The sequence below is a fragment of the Lissotriton helveticus genome, chromosome 5_1 (genome assembly GCF_964261635.1).
Source record: "Lissotriton helveticus chromosome 5_1, aLisHel1.1, whole genome shotgun sequence".
Taxonomy (NCBI): domain Eukaryota; kingdom Metazoa; phylum Chordata; class Amphibia; order Caudata; family Salamandridae; genus Lissotriton; species Lissotriton helveticus.
The window spans coordinates 190,026,385-190,043,600 of record NC_136065.1 but is presented as its reverse complement, the minus strand read 5'-3'; the positions used below and the strand labels follow the sequence as shown (position 1 = coordinate 190,043,600).

Genomic DNA, 17,216 nt, shown 5'->3' with positions numbered 1-17,216 from the left:
CTGCCGACAATGGATTGCTAACTTTTCCCTGAAAGCGAAACCACTGCAGAAACTGACGCACAAGGACGTGAGTGATCCGGTACCATGGGACACAGACTGTATGATGGCTTTCCTTGAGTTGAGAGAGGACTTGTGTCGTGCTCCGGCTCTGGGAATGCCCGATTACAACAAATCATTTGCATTGTTCTGTTGTGAGAGGGAGGGATGTGCTTTGGCAGTTTTAGTGCAGGATCATGGAGGAGTCCGTAGACCAGTTGCTTACTTTTCGGCTACCTTAGATCCAGTGGCCGCAGCGTTGCCCGGATGTCTCAAATCCGTTGCTGCAACAGGTGTCAGCATTGAAAGGTGTGAAAGCATTGTGATGGGATATCCACTGACAGTACATGTGCCTCATTCTGTAGAATTGTTGATGACCAGGACTAAGACTCAGCATCTGACCAATAACAGGCTCACACGCTACGAGCAGGTTATACTTGCTGCGGAGAATGTGACTCTCAGGAGGTGCTCGGTCTTAAATCCTGCTACCTTGTTGCCTTTGCCAAATGATATTGAAGATGATTGGGAAGACCATGATTGTCTTGATGTAACTGAACTGTGCACCAAACCTAGGCCGGATATTGTTGATGTGCCATTGACAGACCCTGATGAAATTTACTTTGTGGATGGCTCATGTGTAAGAGACAATACTGGTCAGTTGAGAGCAGCATTTGCTGTCTGTACTATTTCTGGAATAATTGAAGCAGCCTGTCTGGAAGGAGTACACTCCGCGCAGGTGGCTGAGATAATTGCATTGACGCGTGCCTGTCTGGCAGCCAATGGGATTCACATTAACATCCCCATCAATTAATGGAGTGTGCACGCACATACACACACACGCGATATCGGCAGGCCAGACACACAGAAAGGTTATCGGCATGTTTGAAACTAAGAAATACAAGAAAGAATATAATAGAAAACTTGTCGTGCTTCACAATTCGTATATGGAACTCCATCCCAAAGTAGGTCCGACAAACACTTAACTCCTCTACTTCAGGGAAAAGCTCAAAACCCTCCTCTTCCATTAAAACTTTGTTAGAAGTAGCCATTTGACTACTTACCCCACATAGATTTCAAAGAAGATGGCCCTTTTATTTGTACGCAAATGTTACCTGCCCTCACTTTGTCCCCCTTTTACTGTACAGATTTCAGTTGTTTAAATATGCTTACAAACACTGAGGGCTCATTTCACAAAGGTAAACCTAAACATGAAGTCTAAGTTTAGACCTGAAGGCTAAGTTTAAGCTTTGGGTCTAAACTTAGACTTCACGTCTAAGTTTAGCTTTGTGAATTGGGCTGTAAAATATGGCTACATTCATATAATAAAACACTAAGAGACTCATTTGAGGTTTGGTGGAGCAGGAACCGTTCTATATCATGGCAGGGCTCCTGTCCCACCAAGCCTGTAGTTTGTCTCCAACATTTAGCTGTGGGGTGACTGAGTTGTTTTTGACAGTGGAAAGAACCTAAGCTGGTTTCTCAGTCACAGGGCCTCATTCACAAAGGTAAACTTACACTCTTGTGTAAGTGTATAATTGTTTGCTATTGACAAAACGATATATAAGTAGTACATTTACGAGTGTGGAGTGTCCACACATAAAAAGATTGCCATGTACAGAGTATTTCACGGAAAAAACGTAACACTCATTCACTGTCTTGTGTGTCAGTCAGTCTTGGGTCTCTCCAGCATATTGCTTCCACCAATCTGAACATAAATTCTCAAAGGTTAGCTATGGAGTGGATGTTACATCCCCTGAAAGCTATCACTGTGGTGATCAATCATGTGACCATTATTCACTAGTACACCAGATAGGTTAACCCGCCTGTTTAGCAATACACTTTAAGTATGTATAGTGTCAGTTGTTGTTTAAAGTAGACTGAGAACTTTTGTATGATGTTCTGTGCCTTATAAAAGTGGCTTGAGATATGAGCCACCTCATGAAGAGACAAAAGAAACAAACAAAGATTCCCTGAAAGCTATAGACATGCACAAGAAAAGAATATATATCTATCTAGCAAAACACATGCTCCACTTTATAGAGACACATAGAGATGTAGAGAGACTATTAATAACATACAGGCACACTCATAGAAAATTCTGTTCACTGATATGCAGACATGCAAATCTAAATTGATAGATGCATAGAAATTAGTATAATTTACAACAGCAAAGACTGGCACATACATGTTACACATAAGTCTAAAACATCTATGTAATATTGCACACAGATGCGCCAAGTCGGAATCAATGATGGACATACAGAAAAAAAGATACCAGACCTTGTGATCTAAATAGGTTTGGAAGTCGGATGTGCTTACTTTGATGCACCCCTACACTAGGGGGTCGTGGGAGTATGGTTTCTGATGGCCAAGTCAGCAAAATTACTGTTATAGGAAAATTATGGTCCACCCGAATTCAGAATAGAGATGGCAGACTGAGACTTTTTATTAAGGCAATTGCAAAGTGGGCAACTGCCCAGGTCCCCCACCTTCCAAGGAGCTCTATGGGAAAGTGAGAGGGACAATTGAAATTACTACCACAATAAGGGTGGTCATACAAAAAAAGTGTGTTTTATAATTTGACTATGAGTATGCTTAACAGAAAAAATGGGAACATTAACAAAGAATTCACAAAGAAAGCACTTAAAGTTGTTGTGCTGTCTAGTGTGAAAGGGAGAAATTGGAACAGTGCCATGTCGGTTAATATATGGCACTGTTGTCTTCGCTCTCTGCGCTGGTGAACTTTAGGTTGCCTTGCATCAATGCACAAACCCTTACGGCATAGTGCAAGTGTGATTGTATGCTATCAAGCATAGGTTTTTTACTAGGAGGAAAATGCTATGCTTTGACATAGCTGAACACTTTTATAACTTTGCATTTGGCCAGTACCAGTACCACACACATGCAAAGCTGGAAATGGTTTGAGAATAGGAAGGTATTCTCTAACTTTACGCCTGCCTCGTGGAGGTGTAAATTGGTGGAGCAAATCCCTAGCTACCAATGTTATTTATTACTTTGTATCCAAATCTTTAAGTGGTAATGTACCATCCATGGTAAGCCCCTTCACACAAAGTAGCTCATAGAGCTACTTTGCGCTACTTTAAAGCCATTTTCATATAAAAAACTGTATGCAGCTGTAAAGTAAATCCTAAAATCAACACTTTGCCCCAGTTTGCATCTCTTTTTTGATTTAAACCTGGTGCCAAGTGTTAGTAAATTTCCCTCTATGTGGGTATACTTGGCCTGCCCCGCATAAACCCTCACTCTCTAGTGTAGTTGGTGACAAGTACGCTTAAAATTAATGTTTTTGTATCATTGCTCCCTCCTTACTTCATCTCACACCTACTACCTCACCTGTCTCTCTTAATCTGTCTCTCTTTCTCTGCATCTATATGTACTTACTCTCTCTCTCTTTCTTGTTCTTCTCTACCTCACTTGTGGCTACCTCACCTCACTCTCAATATACCCCACACACCTCATTAGACTGTCTCTCTCTCTCTTGTCCTTCTCTTGGTCACCTTTGGCTACCTCACCTTGCTCTCAATATACGCCATACACAACCACTAAACTTCATCTTTCTCCAATGACTTTGCCTCTCTGTCACTCTTTGTGCTAGCCTCTATATCCATCACTTTATATCCCCTCTCTGGACCTCATCCCTCTTTCTGTATTTCCCTGCTCTTTTTCCATCTAACAACCCGTACCACTCCTCCATCTACCTAAATTCTTCCACAAACCCAGACCTCTTTTCCTTGCCTTTCTCTCTCTCTCTCTCTCTCTCTGTCTTTTTCCCTTACCCCTCTTCTTCAACCTTTTTTCCTACCTTTATCTCTCTATCCCTTTTCTCTTTCTACGTCACAGCTCCCTCACTAGCTCACCACCCTCGACCCTACTCAATCTCTCAATTTTCCTCATCATTATTTCACTACCTCACCTCTCCACCTCCACCTCCTCTTTCTCTGTCTCTGTTCCCTTTCCCTCACCTCTTTAAATAGCTTTCTCTTTTCTGGCTATTTTTATGTTTCTAGCTCTACTATTTTCTCTATCATCAGCTTCTCTCTCTCTCTCTCTCTCTCTCTCTCTCTTCCTTTCTCTCTCTGGACCTCCTCCTCTATTTCAAATCATCTCTCCAACCAAACTCTCTCTCCCTACCTCTTTCTTCATAGATGTCACTACCTAACTCTGTTTTAAGCTGTCTATTCAATAACTTTCTCTACCTCTGTATCAACCACACACCTTTCTCTATCTCAGTATATAACTTTACTTCCTATTTTCGCTCTACACCACATTTCTCTTTCTCCCCTTCAAACCCTCTACCTTTGTCTCTTCCCCACTACTCTATTTATCTGACCCATTTTCTACACTCTTCTCACTTTGCTCTTCTCTGACTTGCATATCTTTGTTTTTCCTCAAGTCTCCCTAACTGTCAACCTCCATCTTATTCACTAAGTTTTCTACTTTACCTCAGTTTAACTCACTCTTTTTACTACTGTAGTACCCTGCCTCTCTTTATTCTCCTCTCTTTATTTCCGTTTCTCTCTACCTCCCTATAAAACGTTTTCTATTTATGTACCTGTGCCTTCCTGCCGTTAGGGTTAGGGTTTGTTCTGTCTACCTCACATTTTTCTATTCACATTACGTTTCTCCCGACTTACATATCTGTCTATGTCGTCTCTAGCTCTACTGCCCTTAACCTTTTCTCTCACTATTCTGTTCTCTTTATGCCATTGTCATCTCCTGTCTCCTTCGCTGTGTCATTTCCCTTACTCGGCAGAGTAGACCAGACCAGGACAGGAGCCAGGCAGAGGAGAGGAACTAGGAGAAAATATTCATATATTAACCAAAAAAATGTTGAAATTCTTCAGAGCAGCACTTTGATTTTAACTGTTGCAGCAAGATCCCAGCACTGAATGGCAATCTATTTGTGAACAAAAAATATGGAAACTAGGGTTACCATGTCAAGTGCTATATGTGTATGTCTTATTTTAATATTAGGCACCAGTCCACTAAACATCTGCCAAGTCGCGGATAGCATGGGTTTCCTGCAGTTAGAGTAACACGCTCGTTAGGCACTGAATTCCACATGAACTGTTGTTGTTGCAAGTAAAAAAACATAAGATCCAGGCTTAAATAGAAATATATTTGCCAATGCTTGTTCAGGCTATCTCTGGGTAATATTTGGCTAGTGGACACCAGACAGCTTGAGCTTTCAGTTGATTTTTCGCACTCGCTTTGCTAATGGTTAAAAATCTAATTAAATATTGTCTGAGATCACAAGGACTTCAGTGAGGTGCAAAGAGGTGATACATTCAAAGTTGTCCAAACAGGGGGCCCCGAAATGTTTTTTGCTGGGGCCCCACAAAGTCTTAAAATGTCACTGAGGGTGGATGAACAGTTAGGTGAACAGGGTACTCCATTGCGTTTATGATGAGTACTCCGCCCGCTAAACCCTACATCAGGCACTTGGTTGGAACACACACTATTCCATCCACTCACACACATCATAAAGGCACGCAAATGTCAACAAACCGCCTACACATCTTAAACGGAGCCAGAATGCAACATGAAAAAGAGCATCCGGCGTGCCTGACAGAACACACAGCCGCCTGCCCAGGGAAGTGGAACAAAAATACATTGGTGACTAAATCACAATAAAAATTAATGTGGAAGATGCTGCAAGGAGAAGATGCTAAACGCGACGCCTTGGCAAAGCTGGAGTACCATATTTTTATAATGCACAAAATTGTTTTCGTTTTGCTTTGTGTCTCATTAATCCAGTAATTTGCAACCTCCAGGCAGGACTGCCACCTTTTATTTTCTTCTATTGTTACACTGGGAGAGCTGAGCGGCCTCATTTTAAATAAGCCGAGGAGTGCACTTGAGACGGTGCTAGGATTTTATGGAAAGAATATCTCAATAGAGAATGTGGTTAATAAAAAAAATAGCATTCTCACACTATAGCATACCAGAAGCAGTAGGTTTCATTGACGGATGCAAACGCACGTCTATGCACAGATTCACCCATGCCCCCTCTCTCTCTCTCTCTCTCTCTCTCTCTCTCAGTCATACAGTCTCACACTCTTGCTTGAGTCCCTCACCTCAGCCAGACTCAGTTGTTGCAGCCATGGAGAGACAGGTATACATGCCAAGCTTTCATTAAGATGCTATATCACTTTGATGCTGTAGGAGTCGCACTATTCCCCATTTTAATACAAGATGGCAACTGAAGCACATGGAGAGCATGAGAAAGGGTTGGATTATGAAAACTACTCCTATCAAAGCCTTCCTTGGCCTCACATTCCATAATTGGTCACAACTACCCTCAAAGGATTGCTACAACACTTTTACAGTGACCAGAGGGCAGGTCATGGCATTAGTGCTCCCTGGTCCACCACGCGTAGCTCAACATCATTTGAAAGAATCAAGGTCTAATGGAGCTCACATCAACAACCTGCACATTCAAGGTCATTTTGTGACATTTGGTTGTACACACAGGAAATGTGGGGTGCTTCAGGAAAGTAGACCCGTTTTTCAGCACTGATTGTGTATATGGCTTTTTTACATGCTTACAGAGGCCAGAATGTTCTTAAGAAGCTGTAAGGCAGAACCCACGCATTATACGAAAAATAAAAAGAAGCTAATGGTAAGTTCAAAAACACAACTTATGCAGAATTACGGACGGGTATAGGACAAGGTGACCAGATGACAGAATTGCCACGAAGCTCTAGGTTGCTTGCATTACAGTTTTCCAGTTCAGAACTTTTATGTTACAAATTATCAAATATTTTAGTCCAGTTGGTTCAATGGAAGTAAGGAAAGACTACATTTCCCATATTAGTTTGCCAAATGAAAACAAAGGAATGGAAACTCAGTATCCTATGGCATTGTGCAATGAGGTAGTCCTAATGGATGAACCAAGAGGAGCGTCAATTAAGATAGAGAAGAAAACTATTTTTTTTTTTTTAAGTTTAAGGGTAGAGGCAGAATGTTGAGTAAAAGAGCATACCAGAGTGTAGGGGCCAAAAGATGCCAGTTTCTAAATTGGAGGAGGCATAGATGGTTGATAGGAATGAAAAACTAAGGGGGCCAATTAGGATGGCGGACGGACTTTGTCCGTCCGCCATCCCGTTGTAGGAAGGGACCATGTCCGCCATCCCGTTGTCGTAAGGGACCGTCCGCCACAGGGGCGGAGGTCCTGTGCATCAAATTAGGATGCACCCGCCACAGTGGCGGGTGCATCCCGCATTCTTAACATTGCGGCGGGTGGTGCTGAACACACCATCAGCCACAATGCTAAGAATGCATGTTGTGCGTTTCAAAGCATAACATGACATGCACCGCGCGGTGCCTGCCATGTTGTACTTTGAAACACAGGGGGGTACCATAGGTACCCCCCATGTGCATCCCGTACCCTCCCTTCACCTTGGGGGCCCGCAATGGGCCCCCAAAGCATAGACCGTATGCCGCCGTGGAAAGGCATAGGTCCGCCAGCATCGTAATATGGTTGGCGGTGTCTCGCAGACACCGCCACCATATGTAAGCACTTTTTTCCGCGGGTCGCGAAGGCGACCGGTGGAAAAGCGGCGGACGGTCTTGCCGTCCGCCGCAGACTCCCCCGCCATCCTAATGTGGCGGGGGGTCATTTCTTTGAGAATGGCGGACGGATTGTCCCCGCTGGGCCGGCGGTGGCTACCGCCAGCCTGGCAGGGGCAATCTGTCTGCCATCCTAATCGACCCCTAAGTTGGGAGGCAGTAAAAATAGTTCAGAGCAGGTAACATATGAGAGGAGTGAAAAATAGATTGAGCAAAGCATGGATGAACTTTTTTTTGTTCCAAATATTTTATTACATTTTTGGAAAATAAACAAAACAGCGAAGGCATATGCACAATGCAAACCTCTAAGGACCAATGTGGTACAATCGTGACAGGTACAGTGGGTGAGTAGTATACATCTAGACGTATAGGTGGAAGACTGGTTAAAAGCAGCCTAAAAGAACATATCAAAAACTATATTGTGGAAAAGTCAACATATGATAATATCCTAAGTACCTTCAAGAGCGTTGTGTGTAATAATGGTGGTACATGAATATAGTTTTAAGATAAATGAAAAACACTGTGGAATGGAAACAGCAGGAAAAGACACACCATGGAATGGACGAGGCAGGAGAAGACCAGTTGAATGAAGTCAACAAGGGGAATGCATAGGGCCAGCCAGGTGAAATCTGCGAACCAGTAGGAAAGAAGATGGGAAATAGTGAAGCGAGAAAGGGTTGTAAAGGACGTGGGTGTACGCCATGAGGGATTACGTATTATGTTGAGAATGAGTAAACATTTATAACAAATTTGTTGAGCGGTTGGTAGTCAGTGTAGCAGGAAAGATACAATAAGAATAGCAAACAAAGCTGGGAAGGTATTAACGAAGCAAACTCCAGAATTCTTGTGATGCTGGATGGAAATATGGTAGAAGCAGAGGGAAAACTGTTTGCAAATGTAGGGCCAAAAGGAATTATGCAGTTCCACATATGCAGTGTTATCTTGGAAATTAGAGATTGGCAGCACTTTGTGATTGCAACATCCCCTACACAATGTGTAGACTTCAACGAAAATGAGTTTCCTGCTCAATTAGACCAAAACAACTGAAAGTGGAACACTAAGGCTGTAATGGGGCACGAATACTGTGCAAAGTTTATCCGCTAAATCTTCACTTGTTCGTTGATGTTGTCAGAAATTGAGGAGGTCAATCTTTTGCCTAGAAGGTTTTAATAATCCCAACTGATGAACTGGAAGTAGGGCTTGTGGCTTAGTAAAAACGGAAAGTTTTACATATTTAAACATAAATCAAACATGCTGGAAAGCAAGATTTCTTGATTATCTCGGAAAAAAATTCTTTCACTACTCCTGTAAATTCATAGTTTCAACAGGGCAACGGTTCTTAAAACATCAGTTGTTTCAAGAAGACATTCAGAGATATAAGAAATTCCACACATTCTGATTTTTTCATTTTTGATGTATTGAATATAAAAATCCCCGCAAAGTGAGATACATAAATGATAAATATGTAACTTATAGTGATGCTTTTCAGCACTACGTCTAAACGTAAAGAGGTCTTCAAGAGGCCCAATAGTGTGAACGCCGTGCAAATTCAAAACTAAAGCTAACCTTTAAAACATTATTTAGAAATGAAGAAAAAAAACAAAAGCATGTTTGATTACCATAAATGTGTGTACGCAGGCTTGGTTTTGGTTGGGTGCAGCAATGTCTTTGTTCTAGATAAACTATTTTACTTAGGGAGGTTTAAATAAAAGCGTCGGTTAAATGGCATTGATGTACTTCCCTCAAGGCAAATTAGTTAACATTTGGTAAATAACACTTTAATGAGCAATTCTTCAATTTAGATTTTTCCTTTAAACACCTTTGCAATTATCATGTCGTTGTGATTGCTTTTCTATCACCTTGCACTAATGTAACATATTCTCTGTAGAGTTATGTCACAGAGTGTTCTGCATACTGAGCATTTAGTTTAATAATGTATTATTGTTTGCTTCCAAACTCGACTTTGTTTTGCTGTAAAATGTGGGGAACCTTGCCACACAATTTGGTCTTCCTTTGGCACATAATTTAGAAGACCCAGCCGGTGCTATAATGATGAAAACATGTGAGAAAAGATGTTAAGGGTAAACATGAAGAACTGGACAAATTCAAGGCAGGTTCACAAAGGGGAATCTCTATGATGAGTCTAGGGTTTAGATGTGATTAGATTAATAGAGGGATTACAAACTTGTTGAAGAATCACAGGCTTTTGGGAGAATAAGCTGGGCACACAGTTGAGATCAGGGCCACTTAAGAAATTAAGGACAATTCACGAAGTTACTGTTGGAAAATTCATAAAGCCTACTCCTGCAAGTTTTCTTCTAACTTCGATTTGAAATTAACGAGATTCCCAAAGATGCCTTGGAGTCCTCCAGACACTCTATGACTGCCAAAGTTTTATGGGAGTACTCCATATTTGCATATTTCAGGATTTTTCACAAAGTGTTAAACTATTATCAGCCAACGAGAAGGAAAAGTGAATGTGCACATGAAACTTTTTTCTCCAGAGGGAGAAAGAATATTGCCTCTCCAGAGAAACCCCTTCCATTACATCTACCTGAAACATGGGGATGTTCTCTTTTCTCCACCACCCGAAAAGACAAATTATTCCTTTCATTTTCAGGAATGAAATTCGACTTTGTGAGGCGTTTACTGCTTTTAGCACGGATATCCTGTCAAAATACCCTCATTTCCCTCTTTAAACTGCAATTCATGATGATGTAAAAATTTCAAGTACTGGTGGGTTTTTCAGCATGATAAGTCTACTATAAATCATAAAATTCCAGAATTCCTGATACCATGAATCTGGATGTGAAATTTACAATTTCAAATTGTTTGTTTTTAACGCACAGAAGTAACAATTAGGTCTAAAAAACTTTAATGGTGAATTTGGTTCTCGGTATATGAAGACAAAAATTACTTTTTGAAAGGCATATCAGACCAAAACTACAAACTGTATATATGATGTATATGAAGATAATCTTTAGAAAAACAGAGGCATTAAGTGCCTTGTGATGATCATGCTTCAATGGGAAGTAAAATTATTCAGTTTTAGGCAGCACTGCTAACTTCAATAAGACAATACTTCTTACCTCGCTTCTCCAACTCACGCTTTTCCTCCTCCGCCCTGCCCAGGCTCTCCAATGTGCGTGTGACCTGGCTACCAAACTCCTCCTCGCGGTAGCCTGGTTTGAGGCAGTGCGGCTCTTCCTCCTCGTAGTCATAGTCATCCAAGATGGGAGTCTCACGAATGGGCATGCCGATCACTGAGTCTCGCCCCTGCAACCGAGAGTTGCGGTAGCTTTCACGGGCCTGCGTGCCCAGCAAGATAGAGGGAATGTAGTGGATCTCGTGGGTGGCCTCCGTGCTGGCACTCTTCTGTGGGATCCGTCGCCGCCGATGCCAGCGTCGTTGGGCAAAGAGAGCCACTGTGAAGATCAGCAGCAGAAGAAGTAGAGCGATCAGGCCTCCCTGTGGGCAAGTGAGAAAAAGAGATAGGGTTAATAAAAGAGCGACACAGAAATATTTTTGGCAAACATATTGTAAACTTATATTGAACACATTAATATGCAGAAAAAAATCTATTGCCATAGTAGGGGGTAGTTGTTAAATCTTTGTTTTGTGAACTTTTCCTATCTCCTGGTATCCTTTACTCTCTTTGTATGTGAGGACTGCAAGACTGCAATATTTGTGAACAAGCTTTATAATGTAATGTGTCTTCAACTAGGTGCACCATGCGGGCAAATACAGAAAAAACATTTGATTACACAATCTTCCTCTCAACAGCCAATCTGTTTTTTCAAATGTATAACAAGGCATAAGATGTACGGTAAAACTGTTTAATTTCAATTTTCTAAGGTAACCATACAAACATCCAACTTCACAGCAGAAAAGGGCTGCAAGGCCTGTCAAGCGGGCCCTTTTCTTGACTTGCTTTACCACAATAGCCCACATGGTCTCTAAATTAATCCAAGTTCTGCTGGCAATATATTTAAGATATTGTGTTATTAGTTGTGAAGGTTATGGGTCTTTAACAAGTATTAAGAGCACAACTATCACTCTACTGTGTACCAGGTGCCCCATTGTGGTACTTGACTCTTTCAGGGAAGAGAAGCAGATTGGTCCAAGGCTTACTCAGGGGAGGTGGTGTGGCTAGTTCCTCCAGTTTACTGGTATGTGACAACAACATTTAGTAACTCATTGTCTAGTCAGTGCTTTTTCTTATAAAAAGGAAAAGAACTATACTACACGCACACCTCTAGTACTACATATTAATTTACAAATATGTACATTTAGGTAGATGGAAATACCTCTAGTGACACGCTCATAACTTATTACATCCCTAGTGGTCCCTGAACCATATACCAACATACGCCTACCTTTACTACAATAGACAGGGTGATGTCATTACCAAAAAGGCTGGAGTTTTGTCTTTGTCAGGGTGGTGTCACAACAGTGATAAAAGTAATTATATGCCATACTAAACCATTTCAACGCCATTGAAATCATTAAGGAATGGTACAATCTTAAAACGAAATGTACTAAGGCTTGTCATGACTCACTGTTAACTTCAGGGCTGTCAATTAAGAAAGTTCAAATTATTTTAATAACCATCATTAAAACCTGTAATGATTGACTGTTTACTACTTGTTTGCTAATAAAACCTTTTCATGACCTTGATTAAAAGACATACCATTGCATTGTCATTCTCAACAAAGCATACTGAAAATAATGTAATGGATGAAAGATGTTTTTTTCATATGGGGTCCCCACACTTCATACCCCCATTTACAAATGTACAGCCTGTATGAGTACTTAGAAACATGAAAACTCTCTTGTGGGGCCAGGGAATTAATTCCCTGGCCCCTGTAAGGCCACTTCGGCACAAGCAGTTCAGGGGGGCTGCTGAAGTCCCTGCAGCCCCCCCCCTCCCACAATACAAACAGGGCTCTCTGCAATAGAGGCACAGCTTCAGAAGCTACTGTGGAAGCAGGTTTGGTTCTCCTCATCCCGCATTACTGTGGCTGGGTATTGATGGCTGGCAGGCGCAGCCGGTACAGGTAAAAGTGGTGAGACAGGGGCGGGGTGGGGGGAGTCGATAATAGACGACGGTATAGGGGAAATTAAATAAATAATTAATAAATAAAACCACTTACCTTGCACTCGCGGCAAGCGCAGGGTAAGTGGTTTTAATTATTTATTTATTTTTCCTATCCTGTTGTCTGTCGACTCCCCCCGCCAGCCTCACCCCCGCCCCACTGTTCTTACCTGTACTTGATGCGCCTGATGACTGGGTACCTCCTACCCCCACCCCATTCCCCTCCAACTCCCCAGAAACAGCCATGGCGAGCAGTGGAGGGCAACCAGTGTGTTCGGGGAGTGCAGCATTGTTCCATTTCCCCAGTCTTTGGTCCATGGGAGATGGATCCTTAGGGACCATCTAGGTTTGTTCCGTGCCTTGGGGGTTTGTCCCTTCTCAGAGATGATTTAGAAAATGCTGCCATGTGCTATGCGCACATTTTGTCCGGTCACCCCAGAGATAGGGCCTTATAAGTTGTTTTCATTTTCTGCAGTTTTGCTCCCGGTGGCAAACTCTAGCCACCGGAATCATTCGCCTCAGGCCTCCGACCTACTAAAGGTTATTTTTTATTGGGGACATTGAGTTTTCTTTACCCTGGCCAGACCTGTCCTCTGTCTGGGCTCCTGCAGATCGTTCCTGTTTGGAGGGTGTCCTTCACACCACCTCCACAGCCAACAAGCAGAACACACTCCCAGTCACACTGCCCAGATTCCACAAGCTCTTGGCTTTGTGCAGGGCTCCAGTATGTCAGCAGAGTCAAGGGTCAATCCACAGAAGTCCAAGAAAAACCATTCAGGGGCCCCCAGCATGTCCATTCCCCCAACTGTTCCTCAGAAGGTATAAGGAACCCAGCACCATCGGCCCGGGAAAGACCCATTCTAGTTCTGGGTGCCAGCTAGAGTCAGAATCCTTCTGCCTATCTTCTCAGTGGATTCGTATGACTTATTTTTCAGCTGGGCATTCTTTCGCTGTTCCTGAGTCCGCAGTCTTTTTAAGCTTCTCTACACTGTGCAGGGGTTGTTAAAGGGAGGTTGAAAGTTCTGGAAGGTAAGCACCTCAGCTCAATCATGGGGTGCCACTTTATCACATCATCACTCCACCCCTGCACACACCCTCCTGCACCCTCCTGCACAACACTCTAGTATATTTTAAGATGGTGGTCTATTGAAAGACCTCCCCTTGTAACCTCAGCCCCGCCCCCAACTAACACAGTACCTTATCCCTTATCGCCAAAACTTTAAATGGGAGCTCCACATTCTTGCTCCAGATGTCTGCCCTTCGTCCTTTGTTCCATGAGCTTAAGCTTGCCCAGCCAAGTGCAATGTGAGGGGTTAATTAACAGATGGAGATTTCCTCCCCACCCTATCCTTTCCCAGGAACTGGGTCAAGCACATTTAATGGCTCTATTGTGTGGGGAGATATTTAATCCTGCAACAGGCCAGCAGAGCAATTAACACACGGGAGCAGGACAAAGGCATGGAAACTGATTATGGCTGAGTCAGTGAAATATGAAAATTATTAAAGCGCCATAAGGAGTAAATATATCACAAAAATGACAGAGGATCTGTACTTGGTGTGCAAGTTTACCCAAAAATGTATACATGACCGGTATCCCTAGGCCTAAGTATGGTGAAACTAGGCTGTGGCACAGATTTTGCCCATAATTAATAATGCAATGAGCACACAGTGCCCATTCACATTATAATGCCTACATCTGGTCTGTACCCATCCCAGAAGCGTCCCCTCTGTGACATTCTGCCTTTGTGCTCACTGAGTCACCCCCCAAAAAATGTCCAGACAGGCTAGTCAGAAAGTGAAAAATTCAGGGGGATTAAATGGGCAAAACTCAGTTTTTCGACAGTATGCCTTCATGGAGACAGCCCTGGCTTTTTCTGTCATTCCTTTATGTAGGATTTCAGCATGATACAACTAATATAGGGCCCAAGAAGAGAAAAGAGATTTGAAAGTTTGAGTGAATACATATTAGATATTAATGGCAACTGTCTAATTGAGGTTATTATGCTTAAACAGGGGTTTCTTCTTAATGTGAGAGTGGACTGGGCAGAACACTGGAGCAAACAATGTTCTCTAAACACGCTAAATATATCAACCAGAACTGTACAAGATCATCACTGCATTCCAGCAAGAACAATATTTAAGGCTCCCGGTTTTCCATTTATACAGATATTTACATGTAAATAGAAATTGAAAACATTTTGTTTCTCTATTTGTATTTATGTATAGAAATGGAAAAATAAAGAAAAACATGCCCAAACCCTCTGTAGCTTCATTACAAGCAGGAGGCACAAACACAAAATAAAGTAGCAGAGGAATCATTCATACAAGTGTGAGAACTGCTGCAAGGTAAGTTAAAATCAATCATTAAAGTGAAACGTTTTGGGACAATTTGCATTTTTCTTCCCGGAGCTGGCAATCATTCTGTAGTTGGTCATGCCTGAAGTAGGGTGAAACTGTGTGAAAAGTTGGGTTTTGAGTGGCCTTTGAGCACCCATTTTTTAAAGGGAAAACACTTTTTAAAAATGTTTGCAATTAACTTGGAATAGACTCAATAGGACGCTCACTGACTCATCCCCTCCAGCCTTTCTGTTGCCTCAGAATGCCATCTGCAAGGTTTTGTGAGAAGCGATTGTGGGTTAGTAGAAACTGACATTAATGCACATTTATTTTTTTATTTTAAGGTTTTATAGAGCGCGAACTTGACCCGTGAGGGTATCAGAGCGCTTTACATAGTCAAACGGTAGTATAGAGCGTAGTATATCATAGGACCTGTACATCATTGTTTCAGGGAGGTCAAAAGAGCTGGGGTGGCAAGGGTCACAACTCTTAACCATCCACAACCGTTTGGATGGTCAGAGCAAGGACCGTCTAAATGCATTATTTACAAGTGAGCCTCAGCTAATTCTCACACCTTTAACTATGCACACCTAAGTGTCTAATACAAAAATAAAAAAAGGAAACAGACTTTACATGCATGGCAGTTTTTTTTATGACAGTGATGCCACTCCAAATGTTTATAATACTTAAATATTAAAATGCACAGTCCGCACTTCTGGGTGTCAAATAGTTCTCCTGAAGGTGAAACTCTGATATTGATGGAACAAGTTTGATACTAGCAAAAGAAGCGCAGGCCAAGGATGTGTCCTAAGCAGAGTGGACACTCTTCCATAATATCACAGATCTTGAAAAGTGGACAAGTGAATTAAGCACTTTCACTTTAGGCCTCTATGTAACTTATAGATTCAGAGTAAATCAAGCGGAATAGACTTGGCTTTTTATCCTTGATTAGGTCAAGGCAAAACCTACCATGGAGATAGGTAATAGAAATGTCTTCTATTTCCAATATTATTGAATTGTACAATAACTTTTCAAGCACTTCATAAAAAGTTGTTGTGTGCTCAGATGTGCTTCCAAAGGAAGGAAAATGGAAGGATTTTTCCAAATTGAGTTTTATAATATAATATGGAATGCAGAGTAGGGTCAACATTTCTCTAATGCTATCTGGTGTGATTGTGTTCAGTGCTGATATGTATGCTCTACAGAATAAGTAGCTTAAAATAAGATTAGAAAACTGACATTGTGAATGTTGATAAAGAAGAGTTCAATAAATAAGCAATGCACTATATTTCAAAAAGAAAGATCAGTTATATGACATATTAAAATTCTCAAAAGCAGGAATGGCCAACATTGTATAATCTTTCTCTGAATCTCATCACCATACCGCACCATATGCACATAGTGAGAAGGTTTTCAGTGGCCTTCATTCCATGAATAAATCGAAAAGAGCCTCAATGCCTGCAAAATCTCTTGAAATGCATGCACTGCTGTTTTAGGGTTTTCAGATGAATATAGTGTTTTTTCATTTTATGCACATATAAATATATTTAACTCTATAACTATCAAGTGTAAGTGTGAACTACTGTTTAAATAAATGTGGAAACACACCAGCTGTAGCAGCTTCTTTCTCCTGCGAACAAAATAAGCGTGGATAAAGCGTGGATAAATACAGATAAAATGATTAAATAATAAATATAGATTAATACAGGCTGATATGTCACAAAAATAAATACCATAAAATTGGGAACCCTCATTATATTGTAGGAGTTTTCTTTCCCTAAATCAGCTTGAATTTATTATCATATGCTGTCACATTCGTGTCTGCATGTAAACCCTGCAGATTGGTAACAATTTTCTTCTCACTTGATCGTGGGGAAAGCAAAGAAGCGGAAACAATTCATAAAGCATGAATTGGGTTATATAATACATATTGATACAGGGGTTTCAGTTTACTTTGAACATTTTCCTCCTAATAACAGAGACTTATATGCATAAAATTGAGTGAACAGATTAATAAATACACTTATTCCCTTTTTATGACTGCGCCGATTTATGAAATGTGACAAATTAATATTCATCAGTTTTAGTTTTATTTACATTTTGGCTGCTCTGCCTTTTGTGACGGATAATTGCAACCATAAGACATAAGGTTTTG

The 17,216-nt window shown here is 41.4% G+C and overlaps 1 protein-coding gene across 4 annotated transcripts in view; it reads right to left on the bottom strand.

Moving 5' to 3' along the window:
- ASTN2 (astrotactin 2) overlaps positions 1 to 17,216 on the bottom strand; it is a 2,754,112-nt gene that overhangs the window by 2,243,755 nt on the left and 493,141 nt on the right. For all 4 annotated transcript variants that reach the window (XM_078641978.1, XM_078641979.1, XM_078641981.1 and 1 more), the window contains exon 3: positions 10,719 to 11,097. In XM_078641978.1, the coding sequence (XP_078498104.1) occupies positions 10,719 to 11,097 (379 nt within the window). The remainder of the gene's footprint in view (positions 1 to 10,718; positions 11,098 to 17,216) is intronic.